The sequence below is a fragment of the Coregonus lavaretus genome (assembly GCF_964263955.1).
Source record: "Coregonus lavaretus genome assembly, chromosome: 4".
Taxonomy (NCBI): Eukaryota; Metazoa; Chordata; class Actinopteri; order Salmoniformes; family Salmonidae; genus Coregonus; species Coregonus lavaretus.
This window is the reverse complement of record NC_139991.1, coordinates 74,485,363-74,500,392: the sequence shown is the minus strand read 5'-3', so window position 1 is coordinate 74,500,392 and position 15,030 is coordinate 74,485,363. Positions and strand designations below refer to the sequence as shown.

Sequence of the window (15,030 nt, the reverse complement as noted above, 5' to 3'; positions counted from 1 at the left end):
GGCTAGTATTCTGACCTGGGCTGGAGCAGACAGGGAGGCTGGTATTCTGACCTGGGCTGGAGCAGACAGGGAGGCTGGTATTCTGACCTGGGCTGGAGCAGACTGGGAGGCTGGTAGGTTGACCTGGACTGGAGCAGACTGGGAGGCTGGTTGGCTGACCTGGACTGGAGCAGACTGGGAGACTGGTGCAGTGTCATCAGGCTGTGTGGTGGATGCCATGCTGGTTATGCTGGTCTCAGGTTCTGCCTGTGTTGTACCAAGCTGGTGGACATGTTCTCTAGATGCAGAGGACATAATGACTAGCTGCTGGTTGAGGGGGTCAATATACCTCTCTCTCTGCTCTAGTTCCTCTCTTGTTGTGCTCAGATGGTCTCTGAGGTCATCATTTGTCTGACTCAGTTTGTCCATTCTGCTTTCTAATTTAGCAATAGATGCTCTGCTCTCCTCCCTGAACTGTTTCATCTCTTCTTTTAGTTTCTGGACAGTGTCATCCTCTTGAAGCTTGTTCTCTCTGAGTTCTATGACCTCTGCTTCGACTAGAGAGAGGCTGTTGTGGAAACGTTGCATAGCAGGTGTTCTTGGTGTTGTAGTGTTGGCTCTGTCTGCTGCAGGTGAGGTAGGTAGAGGGACACTGAGGGTGTCTTGCTGGGTCACAGAGACTGTTGGGGGTGTTGGGGGTCTCTCTCTCTCTCTCGCTCTCTCTCTCTCTCTCTCTAATTTTCTCTATGTCTCTCTCTCTCTCTCTAATTATCTATATGTCTCTCTCTCTCTCTAATTATCTCTATGTCCCTCTCTCTCGCTCTCCATCTTTGTCTCTACCTCATTTGATTGGTTAAAGATCAGACACTGTCAATGAAGATATGCAGGAACTGCTTCCTTGGAAACCTAACCATGGGCTATGTTATCCAGGTGCATTTGTGATAACGGAAAGGTCGCTGGTTCTAATCCCTGAGCTGATTGGTGAAGAATCTGTTGATGTGCCCTTGAGCAAGGCACTTAACCCTAATTGCTCCTGTTAGTCGCTCTGGATAAGAGCATCTGCTAAATGACTAAAATGTAAATTATAGCATGTGGATACAATGTATTCTTCAAATGCACTCATGGCTGATATACATGATCAAAACCATCTTTGATAAGGAGCACGGATTTGGACTGTCTCCCGGTGCTCCCAATCCCACATTCCTCCATATTTGGAGCAGAAACTGTAAAACTTGGCTTCGACTGTGAGATTTGGGAGATGGCGAGTGTTGGACATCTCATGTGTACAACACGATGCTGCGGCTGGAAGGCTGCTCGCATAGCTCTGACCTCAAGTCTGCGTCTCAAATGTCACCCTATTCCCTACATAGTGCGCTACTTTTGACCAGAACCCTATGGTTCCATTTGGGATGCAGACCAAGTCTGCACTCGGTGCCAAGTCCTGGCATATTGCACGAATCAGTATAAACCTGTCGGCCGCATGTACGCACGCTTAAGTGTTCAAAGATGGGGATTGAATGTTTACAACGCAGCCTCGTCAAACACTGCGAGAGATTAATGCGCCTGGAAGACGTTTCGCGACCATTTCGCGACGCCGCAATTAGTTAACTCTTGGCCCCCCGCTCAACCGAGCCAGACCAAACCAAAGGCGGGCTGCTTTTTAAACATATCGCTGGCTTTTTAAACATATCGCTGGCGTAAACATTTTGACAGGTGACGAGATAAGGATGTAAGAGAGTGTAGGGTTTATGCGGAAAGCAGCTGGCCCTGCGCCAACCGTGTTCTGTTTAAAGCATCATTAAGATGCCAGACTCCACTTGAGCTTTTGAAAGGGAAATCTGCAGTTCAAACAACAACAACAAAGTGGATACCCCGTCACTGTTTTGGTAAACATTTGAGAATTGGAGCTGGACATTTTTTACCACTTTCAAATTCATAGACATTGCTATGGATGCAAGGACTAACCATCCATGAGATCAACATTTTTAATTCAAAAATACATGTACCAATTGCAGATTGCCCCTTTAAACGCTGCATATTTATCTTGTTTCGAAGGTTCCTCCTACTACTAGAACTGCTAGATTTCTCATGTGAAACATATACACACTTACTGCATGCAGGCTGCGCAGTAGGCACTCCTAGTCCTATAGCCATCTAGGACATCTTAGTATGGAGTCAGTCCCACCACCTAAAGGTATCATGTAACCCAGGGCTCTCCAACCCTGTTCCTGGAGAGCCACTCTCCTGTAGGTTTTTGCTCCAACCCCAGTTGTAACTAACCTGATTCAGCTTATCAACCAGCTAATTATTAGAATCATGTGCACTAGATTGGGGTTGGAGTGAAAACCTACAGGATGGTAGCTCTCCAGGACCAATAAACATTTTAGTATTTTAGGTTTCTCAAAATGGAAATCATTCTTTGAAGATTGTGTGATTAATCACATTTTCATCTATGCCATGCATTATAATGTGTTATGCATTTTTACATTTTAGTCATTTAGCAGACGCTCTTATCCAGAGCGACTTACAGTTAGTGAGTGCATACATGTTTTTTTTGTTTTTTTCATACTGGCCCCCCGTGGGAATCGAACCCACAACCCTGTCGTTGCAAACGCCATGCTCTACCAACTGAGCATAGTTCATAATGTGTTATAAATGTGTTATAAATGTGCTTATAAAACATTATGAAGAGGGTATCCATAGAAACAGAAAGTGTTACCAAATGTTATTAGAAATGATGCAACCAATCCAGTTGTATTATTCACAAACATTTCGTCAGTGTGTTTAAACCCCAGAGATAACAGAGCTGCATGAGCTTAGACACGCCACGAAGACCAACGTCTGAAAGCTGCGGTTGGCCGTCCTATCAACTCCGAATATCAGCCGTCATTTTCTGTTCATTTCCAGACGATTCTACATGTTGAAACGGCGCAAACAGCCAATGTTTGTCGTCACCCAGCAGGTGGTAGCTAACACGCTGCTCTTTAGCCGTTTGCCTCTTGCATGTCTGAGCTCTAAAATGTAATTTGCTGAACCGTGTCCCTTTCCTCAGCAGCTCGGCAGATTGACATATTATGGCTGTGTGATCTATGTGTCTTTCAAGAGCTTGTTGTAACAACATGAGAGATGTCTGGGTTGAACGTATTTCTAGCTGGTTGTCATGAAGGTCACAATGGGCTCATGTAACGGTCATGATGATAGAGCATGGTGATATGACATATGATATAATATGCCTTCTCTTAGAGAAAAATATGTGCTAATTTTGTTTAGGGTTAAACGCCAAAGTGAAATGTAGTGTCACTGTCATCGCATGGACTTACAGCGGCTTAACAGTTACAGAGAAACTGTCTGCTGCTTCCCTATACCCTATATGGTGCACTACTTTACATTAAATGGCACCCTATTCCCTATATGGTGTACTACTTTACATTAAATGGCACCCTATTCCCTATATGGTGCACTACTTTACATTAAATGGCACCCTATTCCCTATATGGTGCACTACTTTACATTAAATGGCACCCTATTCCCTATATGGTGCACTACTTTACATTAAATGGCACCCTATTCCCTATATGGTGTACTTCTTTACATTAAATGGCACCCTATTCCCTATATGGTGCACTACTTTACATTAAATGGCACCCTATTCCCTATATGGTGCACTACTTTACATTAAATGGCACCCTATTCCCTATATGGTGTACTTCTTTACATTAAATGGCACCCTATTCCCTATATGGTGCACTACTTTACATTAAATGGCACCCTATTCCCTATATGGTGCACTACTTTACATTAAATGGCACACTATTCCCTATATGGTGCACTACTTTACATTAAATGGCACCCTATTCCCTATATGGTGCACTTCTTTACATTAAATGGCACCCTATTCCCTATATGGTGCACTACTTTACATTAAATGGCACCCTATTCCCTATATGGTGCACTACTTTACATTAAATGGCACTCTATTCCCTATATGGTGTACTTCTTTACATTAAATGGCACCCTATTCCCTATATGGTGCACTACTTTACATTAAATGGCACCCTATTCCCTATATGGTGCACTACTTTACATTAAATGGCACCCTATTCCCTATATGGTGCACTACTTTACATTAAATGGCACCCTATTCCCTATATGGTGCAATACTTTACATTAAATGGCACCCTATTCCCTATATGGTGTACTTCTTTACATTAAATGGCACCCTATTCCCTATATGGTGCACTACTTTACATTAAATGGCACCCTATTCCCTATATGGTGCACTACTTTACATTAAATGGCACCCTATTCCCTATATGGTGTACTTCTTTACATTAAATGGCACCCTATTCCCTATATGGTGCACTACTTTACATTAAATGGCACCCTATTCCCTATATGGTGCACTACTTTACATTAAATGGCACCCTATTCCCTATATGGTGCACTACTTTACATTAAATGGCACCCTATTCCCTATATGGTGCACTTCTTTACATTAAATGGCACCCTATTCCCTATATGGTGCACTACTTTACATTAAATGGCACCCTATTCCCTATATGGTGTACTACTTTACATTAAATGGCACCCTATTCCGTATATGGTGCACTACTTTACATTAAATGGCACCCTATTCCCTATATAGTGCACTACTTTACATTAAATGGCACCCTATTCCTTATATGGTGTACTACTTTTGACCAGAGCAGTATTGCTCCTCTCTCTTGTCTCCTCTTCTCCTCCCATCTCTTTTCCCCTCTTACTTGTCTCCTCTCTCTCCTCCCCATATCCTCTCTCTCTCTTCCTCTCCCCTCCCTCCTTCCTGCTCTCTCTCCTCCCCTCCCCTCTCTCTCTTCCAGAGAGGCCCTGTACACTGTTCTGTTCTTCCACAGGGAAAGAGCAACCCCGCCTCCTGGCTGAGAAGGTGCTGGATGGAACCTCCTGCGGCCCTCAGGAGTCTGGCCTCTGTGCCAACGGGACTTGTCAGGTACACCAGTCATGTGACAGGGGACTTGTCAGGTACACCAGTCATGTGACAGGGGACTTGTCAGGTACACCAGTCATGTGACATGGGATTTGTCAGGTACACCAGTCATGTGACATGGGACTTGTCAGGTACACCAGTCATGTGACATGGGACTTGTCAGGTACACCAGTCATGTGACATGGGACTTGACAGGTACACCAGTCATGTGACATGGGACTTGTCAGGTACACCAGTCATGTGACATGGGACTTGTCAGGTACACCAGTCATGTGACATGGGATTTGTCAGGTACACCAGTCATGTGACATGGGACTTGTCAGGTACACCAGTCATGTGACATGGGACTTGTCAGGTACACCAGTCATGTGACATAGGACTAGTTAGGTTCCAGTGTGTTCTACATTTTCAGTCATTCTTGAGTAGATTTACACAATATTGTAGCTATCTTTCTCTTATAGTTATAAATAAAGCTGGAAGTTCAACTTTTTTTTGCATAGGTTAATGTCACACAAAACCCAAAGCGCTGGAGAGTTTTGTAAGTGTTATTTACAGTGATCTCACGCAACAAAACTTTTTTTTTCTGGCGTCTCTGATACAGTTTATTCTGATCTGATGTCACAGTTCTCAGACAGCAAAATTGTGAAAAATGTTCCATATTGCAGAACGAGAAAGTCATTTTCCAAGCTGTTTCCCAACACATACTTTTTTAATACCACAAAAAACGCATTCCATGTCTCCTTCCAAACAAAGTCTTCAATGTCAAGTCCAGCAAGAAAAAAGAATGTCCCCCCCACCCCCCCCTCCCAAACACAAACCATGTCCAATCTGACATTTGGAACTGTACCTCTCCAAAGTTACCAGCTCATGTGCTTAAATCACTGACCCAAAATGGCATCCTATTTTCTATTTAGTGCAACAACAAAAAAATTCCAGGGCCCATAGGGCTTTGGTCAAAAGTAGTGCACTATGTAAGGAATAGGGTGCAATTTGGGACGCATGCACATTCTTATCGGTGGAGCCTCACAGCCAACCTCCATTATGTTGACTGCACTCCCAGGAGCAGGTGAACGTGCCTTCAGTAGACAGACGATCGCTCCAATGACCAGAACCTCTTTCTCTGGTAGAAAACAGCACCATGTCGGAAAAAAATAGACAACTGGGGAATAATTCAGAAAACACAGGGATGATTTGCAGGGATTATTTCCTGCTATCTGGGCTGGAGAGAGAGGAAGAGAGAGAGAGGAAGAGAGAAAGTGCAAACGAGAGACAGACAGACAAGATAGAGAGAGAGAGAGAAGAAGAGCAAAAGAGGGACAGGCAGAGAGGCAGAGAGGTACAGTGGGGAAAAAAAGCATTTAGTCAGCCACCAATTGTGCAAGTTCTCCCACTTAAAAAGATGAGAGAGGCCTGTAATTTTCATCATAGGTACACGTCAACTGTGACAGACAAATTGAGAAAAGAAAATCCAGAAAATCACATTGTAGGATTTTTAATGAATTTATTTGCAAATTATATGGTGGAAAATAAGTATTTGGTCACCTACAAACAAGCAAGATTTCTGGAGAGGTAGAGAGGCAGAGAGGCAGAGAGGTAGAGAGGTAGAGAGGCAGAGAGACAGAGAGACAGAGAGAGAGAAGCAGACAGAGAGCGAGAGCGAGAAACAAAGTAATATGTTGCCCTGGCGTTGTAAGGATGTTTCCACGCTCCCAGAGCCCCGGCACACACCCATCATTCTCTCTGACACATGGATGGCCCGTCTGTGAACTGCTGGCACTTGGTCAATAGAATCTGCTCTCCAGCTACATATTGCATAGTACTGTCTGTTCACCATAGTACTGTCTAATCACCATAGTACTGTCTGATCACCATAGTACTGTCTGATCACCTGAATTGGGTTAGTGAAGGTTCTGGCTAAACTGAGCCCGTTTGGTTTCTAGTGAATACACCCCTGGCTAAACTGGGCCCGTTTGGTTCATAGTGAATACACCCCTGGCTAAACTGGGCCTGTTTGGTTCCTAGTGAATACACCCCTGGCTAAACTGGGCCCGTTTGGTTCCTAGTGAATACACCCTTGGCTAAACTGGGCCCATTTGGTTCCTAGTGAATACACCCCTGGCTAAACTGGGCCCGTTTGGTTCCTAGTGAATACACCCCTGGCTAAACTGGGCCTGTTTGGTTCCTAGTGAATACACCCCTGGCTAAACTGGGCCCGTTTGGTTCCTAGTGAATACACCCCTGGCTAAACTGGGCCTGTTTGGTTCCTAGTGAATACACCCCTGGCTAAACTGGGCCCGTTTGGTTCCTAGTGAATACACCCTTGGCTAAACTGGGCCCGTTTGGTTCATAGTGAATACACCCCTGGCTAAACGGGGCCCGTTTGGTTCCTAGTGAATACACCCCTGGCTAAACTGGGCCCGTTTGGTTCCTAGTGAATACACCCCTGGCTAAACTGGGCCCGTTTGGTTCCTAGTGAATACACCCCTGGCTAAACTGGGCCCGTTTGGTTCCTAGTGAATACACCCCTGGCTAAACTGGGCCCGTTTGGTTCCTAGTGAATACACCCCTGGCTAAACTGGGATGTACAGGACACACTAACAGATGCTTTTCTACATTATACTGCACTATCCCCCCTCCTCCGGCCCAAATCAGCCCTCCGCCCAAAGTCATCTCTTATTGTGCAAACATATGTGAAGTCCTGTCTAAGATTACAGTAGAATGCAGACATAATGAATGTCATGTTCAGTTTTGATGAACGTTTCTGCATGGTGCCCAAGTTGTCCAAAAGCCCCTGGACTAGACTGTCTTATCAACAGCGATCAAACCTTTTTTAAACCACCACTGCCCCCGTCATCAGAGGACAACGTTATTTTAAGCTTTATTTATATGTAACTGTATTATATTCTACTATCTACAATGTAACAATGTTCCAAACCTGAGGTGTCTGTGTTGCTCTCTAGAAAGTGGGCTGTGACGGGATCCTGGGTTCGATGGCAAGAGAGGACCACTGTGGGATGTGTAACGGCAATGGCAAATCCTGTAAGGTCATCAAGGGGGACTTCAATCACACCAGAGGAGCAGGTACCATACCATCAGCACCTTCATTAACCCTCAGCAGGTGTAGGGTGACCTTGCCCCTAGACTCTGCTACTGGGTCAGGGTTGCCTTTTCCCCACTAGTGGTTAAGGTTAGGAGGGGAGGCAGATCCTAGTTCTGTACCTAGGGGACTTCAGAGTGGATACTGTCACGTTATCCTCTGTTTGTCTCAGACAGTCTCACAGAGCTGGACTTTATCTCCTTGCAAGCTGTAGCCCTATTACAGGCAATGAAGCATTGGATTAAACAATGTTGAATTGCTTTTGATAAACTCCCAAAATTATTTCTGTCCAAGTAGGATTTGAACTTCGATTCAACTTTTATGGATCATAGTGTAGTTAATACAGTACAATGTCAAAACTTAACATTTACATTTTACAGACGCTCTTATCCAGAGCGACTTACAGTTAGTGAGTGCATACATCTTTTTATACTGGGCCCCCGCGGGAATTGAACCCACAACCCTGGCGTTGCAAACACCATGCTCTACCAACATCCATTCCCTCCCCTACCCTGGGCCAATTGTGCGCCGCCCCATGGGTCTCCCGGTCACGGCCGGCTAAGACAGAGCCTGGATTCGAACCAGGATCTCTAGTGGCACAGCTAGCACTGCGATGTAGTGCCTTAGACCACTGCGCCACTCGGGAGATACTTCATATGACTATTTCTACTGTAGTTGATCAGTTTATATTGTAGCTTATTGGTTAAAACGTTTTGGTTGTATATTGCTCTATAACCATTACATTTGAGTCATTTAGTGGACGCTCTTATCCAGAGTGACTTACAGTAGTGAGTAGATACATTTTTGTACTTCATTGGTAATAATAAAGTACTGGTCCCATGTGGCTCAGTTGGTAGAGCCTGATGCTTGCAATTCAAGGGTTGTGGGTTCGATTCCCACGGGGGACCAGTACGGGAAAAAGTAATGACATTATTATTACCAATGAAGGTTTACCACAGCTCAAGGAGAGAAAACAGGACGGAGTACCGCTCTTTTCTTTTCACTTGGGGTCTGATTATTACAATTAATCATTACTCACAAGAGACGCAGTTAAGTATTCATGTCAAACTTTATCAGTCAAACTGGATGTGTATCTCTCACGTTACAAATGGACAGATTTTAGTTAGTTATTTTCTGCTCCAAAAAAATAGACCCAGCCTCTCCTCGCTGACACTGAATCAGCACTAAGCAGCATCTTAAACACTAGACAAGGTTTACAAATCACCCTCTTGAATACTACTTCAAAGTCAGTTCAGATAACACAGCAAAAATGTCAACATCCGTGTGATGGATGGATGGCTGTGGCCCGGCAAACGGTGAGGAACACCTTCTCGACCTTGAACGGATCTCATTCTTAGGTACTCAAGCTCCTCGGACCACGCTAGGCTGACTGTGACCATCAGTTAGTTAGCAAGGGGACCCCACACATAGATCCATTCACGGCCTGTGATCGCGAGCACAGGGGGGCAGACACACACACGAACACACAATACAGTACCGTAGCTCCTCCAGTCAACCCGTCTGGCTATCTTAGAACTGAAGTGACTGAACTGTACGCTACATGTACACGTGATAATAGATCATTCTAGATAGTTCCGGTGCAGGCATAAACCAAACAACCGTACAGTCTCTCTCTTTATCTCTCTCTCTCTCTATGTCCGTCTCTCTCTCCCCTCAGGCTATGTGGAGGCTGTGATCATCCCCAAAGGGGCCAGGAGAATCAGAGTGGTGGAGGAAAAGCCTGCTCAGAGTTACCTGGGTAAGAGACGCACCGCTGTTGCTTTGAACAGCATGATACAGTAGCAAACAACTGTCTTGAATCTAGCAGCATAGTGCCCATTTGACTTTAAATATAACACTTTCTATAGCAGGTGTCTCAAACTCATTTTGCCTGGGGAGCACATTCTCTCTTCACCGGAGTCCAGAGGGCCGCGCTGCAAATGATGTAGGCTGTATATCCCTATGGCCACCTCATCGGCCACCTCATCGGCCAGTTCACCCAGCTTTACAGAGAGAGAGCATCAACTCCTACAGCTCTAGCATTCACGTCCACAGAGAGAACAATCCTCTCATCACTCCTCTCAATCCACTTGGCCCGTTCAAGTCACTGCTCTTGGACCAGTCCTTTCCCATCTTAAGAGAGAGAACACTTAAGCCGGGCGTACACTCCATGACTTTGGCCCAGATTTAGCAGTCCTAGACACATTTTTGAGATCGGAGACAAAATCCCCATGTCAGAGACGCAATCAGAAGGCTGCCGATCCCGTCTTTTAGTCGTCCCAGACGTCCCGATATTTTCAAACATGTTTGATTTTTATTGGTACAAATTCTGCAATGCTCTTGTAGTGCGAGATGTGCAACGACACGTTTTGAGAACGGTGATCAGCAATAGCCAAGAGAGCTCGCCAGAGAAGAAGCCAGCGAGATGATGACGTTGTATCGCGGCCCGTCAGGAAGCCCAGGATCCAGTTGCAGAGGGAGGTGTTCAGTCCCAGGATCCTTAGCTTAGTGGTGAGCTTTGAGAGCACTATGGTGTTGAACGCTGAGCTGTAGTCAATGAATAGCATTCTCACGTAGGTGTTCCTCTTGTCCAGGTGGGAAAGGGCAGTGTGGAGTGCAATAGAGATTGCATCATCTGTGGATCTGTTGGGGCGGTGTGCAAATTGGACTGGGTCTAGGGTTTCTGGGATAATGGTGTTGATGTGAGCCATGACGAGCCTTTCAAAGCACTTCTTGGCTACAGACGTGAGTGCTACTGGTCGGTTGTCATTTAGGCAGGTTATCTTAGTGTCCTTGGGCACAGGGACTATGGTGGTCTGCTTGAAACATGTTGGTATTACAGTCTCAGTCAGGGACATGTTGAAAATGTCAGTGAAGACACTTGCCAGTTGGTCAGCACATGCTCGGAGTACACGTCCTGGTAATGCGTCTGGCCCTGCGGCCTTGTGAATGTTGACCTGCATAAAAGTCTTACTCACATCGGCTACGGAGAGCGTGATCACATAGTCATCCGGAACAGCTGGTGCTCTCATGCATGCTTCAGTGTTGCTTGCCTCGAAGCGAGCATAGACGTGATTTAGGTCGTCTGGTAGGCTTGTGTCACTGGGCAGCTCGCGGCTGTGCTTCCCTTTGTAGTCTGTAATAGTTTTCAAGCCCTGCCACATCCGACGAGCGTCAGAGCCGGTGTAGTACGATTCAATCTTAGTCCTGTATTGACTCTTTGCCTGTTTGATGGTTCGTCAGAGGGCATAGCGGGATTTATTATAAGTGTCCGGGTTAGAGTCCCGCTCCTTGAAAGCGGCAGCTCTAGCCTTTAGCTCAGTGCGGATGTTGCCTGTAATCCATGGCTTCTGGTTGGGGTTTGTACGTATGGTCACTGTGGGACGACGTCATCGATGCACTTATTGATGAAGCCAGTGACTGATGTGGTATACTCCTCAATGCCATCGGATGAGTCCCGGAACATATTCCAGTCTGTGCTAGCAAAACAGTCCTGTAGCTTAGCATCTGCGTCATCTGGCCACTTTTTTATTAACCGAGTCACTGGTGCTTCCTGCTTTAGTTTTTGCTTATAAGCAGGAATCAGGAGGATAGAGTTATGGTCAGATTTGCCAAATGGAGGGCGAGGGAGAGCTTTGTATGCGTCTCTGTGTGTGGAGTAAAGGTGGTCTAGAGTTTTTTTCCCTCTGGTTGCACATTTAACATGCTGGTAGAAATGAGGTAGAACGGATTTAAGTTTCCCTGCATTAAAGTCCCCGGCCACTAGGAGTGCTGCCTCTGGATGAGCGTTTTCCTGTTTACTTATGGCCTTATACAGCTCATTGAGTGGAGTCTTAGTTCCAGCATTGGTTTGTGGTGTTATATAGACAGCTACGAAAAATAAAGATTAAAACTCTCTTGGTAAATAGTGTGGTCTACAGCTTATCATGAGATACTCTACCTCAGGCGAGCAAAACCTTGAGACTTCCTTAGTATTAGATGTTTTGCACCAGCTGTTGTTTACAAATATACACAGACCGCCACCCCTTGTCTTACCGGAGTCAGCCGTTCTATCCAGACGATGTAGCGTATATCCCGCCAGCTGTATGTTATCAATGTCGTCGTTCAGCCACGACTAGGTGAAACATAAGATATAGTTTTTAATATCCCATCGGTAGGATAACCGTAATCTTAGGTCGTCTACCTTATTTGACAAGGCACCCCGACCTACGTCCACGATATCTCCGTCTCTTTCTCATGCGAATGACGGGAATTTGGGCCTTGTCGGGTGTCTGTAGGATATCCTTCGCGTTCGACTCGTTGTAGAAAAAATCTTCGTCCAATACGAGGTGAGTAATCGCTGTCCTGATATCCAGAAGCTCTTTTTGGTCATAACAGACGGTGGCAGAAACATTATGTACAGATTAAATTACAAATAACGCCAAAAAACACACATAATAGTAGAATTGGTTAGAGGGCCGTAAAACGGCAGCCATCTTCTTCTCCGTCACCATTCTATAACCAATGTGTAAACTCCAATGATGTATATAAACCATGGATTGCTGATGCTATGTATTGGCCAATGAGAGGCTTTGAAGCCACCGGGGGACAGTGACATTAGTACTTTAAAAAAATATTATACTTTAAGGAAAAGGTTTCTGTATATATTTTCTTTTTTCTATGTTTAGCTCACATAATATAATTTAAAGGATGCATTAAGGTGTCTGTAATATAATTAACGTGTAGACATTAATACATGCATTTCTGTAGGTGGGAAAAAAAATGTTTTACAACGGTTAGGTATCTAGTGTATATATAAATCCTTGGTAGACTCTCACGCAGGAGCGATAACTACTACTAGCCTACCAGTATGTGTTTGTACTTGCTTGTAACCAAAGCCAAAGTGTCAAATTGTTACAGCTCTTACTCTGAAGTTCACAAGCAACGTTATTGAATTGAAAATGTATTGGCTAGATATTTCAACTCTTTTACGGCAAGTGTGAATGTCTGAAAATATTTTATGAAGCTGCTTTGAGCCACAGCTCGTTATAGCTACACTATCTAATCGCATCACTGTTTTCACGAGACAGCGTGGTTTCCAGAATCCTCACGACCAACTGTGTGACCCCCGTCGTTGCGAGAATGTTTTGTGTGCGCACCGCTGCGTTGGTAAGACAAAAGACGTCAGCAAAGACGTTGCTTTTAATGTGAGAGGCTCAGCGATGTCAGGATGTTGAAAGTTGTGTAGTGTACGCCTGGCATTTAGCTCCTTCACATCTACACAACGATCACCTCTCTCATCTTTCATGTGCCCAATCCACTGCTCTTAGATAAGTCCATCCCCCAGCTTTCGAGTCCCACTAACTTCCCGAACTCCTCCACATTTCCTCTCATCTTTCACGTGCCCAATCCACTGCCCTCAGATTAGTCCTTCAGCCAGCTTTAGCGAGAGAGCATTAGCTCCCCCAGCTCCACACATCTCCTCTCATCTCTCATACGCCTCTCTCTCTCAGATGTCTCTCTCAGACTCCTAGCGTAACCACACAACACAGGCCCTGCGCCCTATCCATCTGTCTAATATGTGTCAGCAGACCCGCCTGCTTTCAGGGAATAAGCTGGTCTGTGTCTCAAATGGCACCCTATTCCCTATGTAGTGCACTACTTATTGCCGTTTGGGACACAGCCTGCCTGTTTTCATCCCCTGCATGCCAGCGTCCTGACTCCTGCCTTTCATGTGGCGAGATTAGGAACCACGGGGCGGCTCACTTCAATTACACCGAGAGGCTGCTGGGGCAATCCTCTCTACTTCCCCAGAGTCTCTACTAACCCAGAGTCTCTATTACCCCAGAGTCTCTACTAACCCAGAGTCTATATTACCCCAGAGTCTCTACTACCCCAGAGTCTCTACTAACCCAGAGTCTCTATTACCCCAGAGTCTCTACTAACCCAGAGTCTCTATTACCCCAGAGTCTCTATTACCCCAGAGTCTCTATTACCCCAGAGTCTCTACTAACCCAGAGTCTCTATTACCCCAGAGTCTCTACTAACCCAGAGTCTCTACTAACCCAGAGTCTCTATTACCCCAGAGTCTATATTACCCCAGAGTCTCTCCTTCCCCAGAGTCTCTACTTCCCCAGAGTCTCTATTACCCCAGAGTCTATATTACCCCAGAGTCTATATTACCCCAGAGTCTATATTACCCCAGAGTCTCTCCTTCCCCAGAGTCTCTACTTCCCCAGAGTCTATATTACCCCAGAGTCTCTACTACCCCAGAGTCTCTACTTCCCCAGAGTCTCTCCTTCCCCAGAGTCTCTCCTTCCCCAGAGTCTCTCCTTCCCCAAAGTCTCTATTACCCCAGAGTCTCTACTACCCCAGAGTCTCTATTACCCCAGAGTCTCTACTACCCCAGAGTCTCTATTACCCCAGAGTCTCTACTTCCCCAGAGTCTCTACTAACCCAGAGTCTCTACTACCCCAGAGTCTCTACTTCCCCAGAGTCTCTCCTTCCCCAAAGTCTCTACTTCCCCAGAGTCTCTACTACCCCAGAGTCTCTATTACCCCAGAGTCTCTACTACCCCAGAGTCTCTACTAACCCAGAGTCTCTATTACCCCAGAGTCTCTACTACCCCAGAGTCTCTACTACCCCAGAGTCTCTACTACCCCAGAGTCTCTACTACCCCAGAGTCTCTACTTCCCCAGAGTCTCTATTACACCAGAGTCTCTATTACCCCAGAGTCTCTAATAACCAAGAGTCTCTACTACCCCAGAGTCTCTACTTCCCCAGAGTCTCTATTACCCCAGAGTCTCTACTACACCAGAGTCTCTACTACCCCAGAGTCTCTCCTTCCCCAGAGTCTCTACTAACCCAGAGTCTCTACTACCCCAGAGTCTTTACTTCCCCAGAGTCTCTATTACCCCAGAGTCTCTATTACCCCAGAGTCTCTATTACCACAGAGTCTCTATTACCCCAGAGTCTCTACTTCCCCAGAGTC

The 15,030-nt window shown here is 45.5% G+C and overlaps 1 protein-coding gene across 1 annotated transcript in view; it reads left to right on the top strand.

The window, feature by feature from the left end:
* Positions 1-15,030, top strand: part of LOC311127834 (A disintegrin and metalloproteinase with thrombospondin motifs 19-like) — a gene marked incomplete at its 5' end in the record, with an annotated part of 161,703 nt that overhangs the window by 100,507 nt on the left and 46,166 nt on the right. Inside the window, 3 exons of the mRNA XM_084159715.1 lie at positions 4,839-4,966; positions 7,924-8,044; positions 9,739-9,819. Coding sequence (XP_084015841.1) covers positions 4,839-4,966; positions 7,924-8,044; positions 9,739-9,819 — 330 coding nt within the window. The remainder of the gene's footprint in view (positions 1-4,838; positions 4,967-7,923; positions 8,045-9,738; positions 9,820-15,030) is intronic.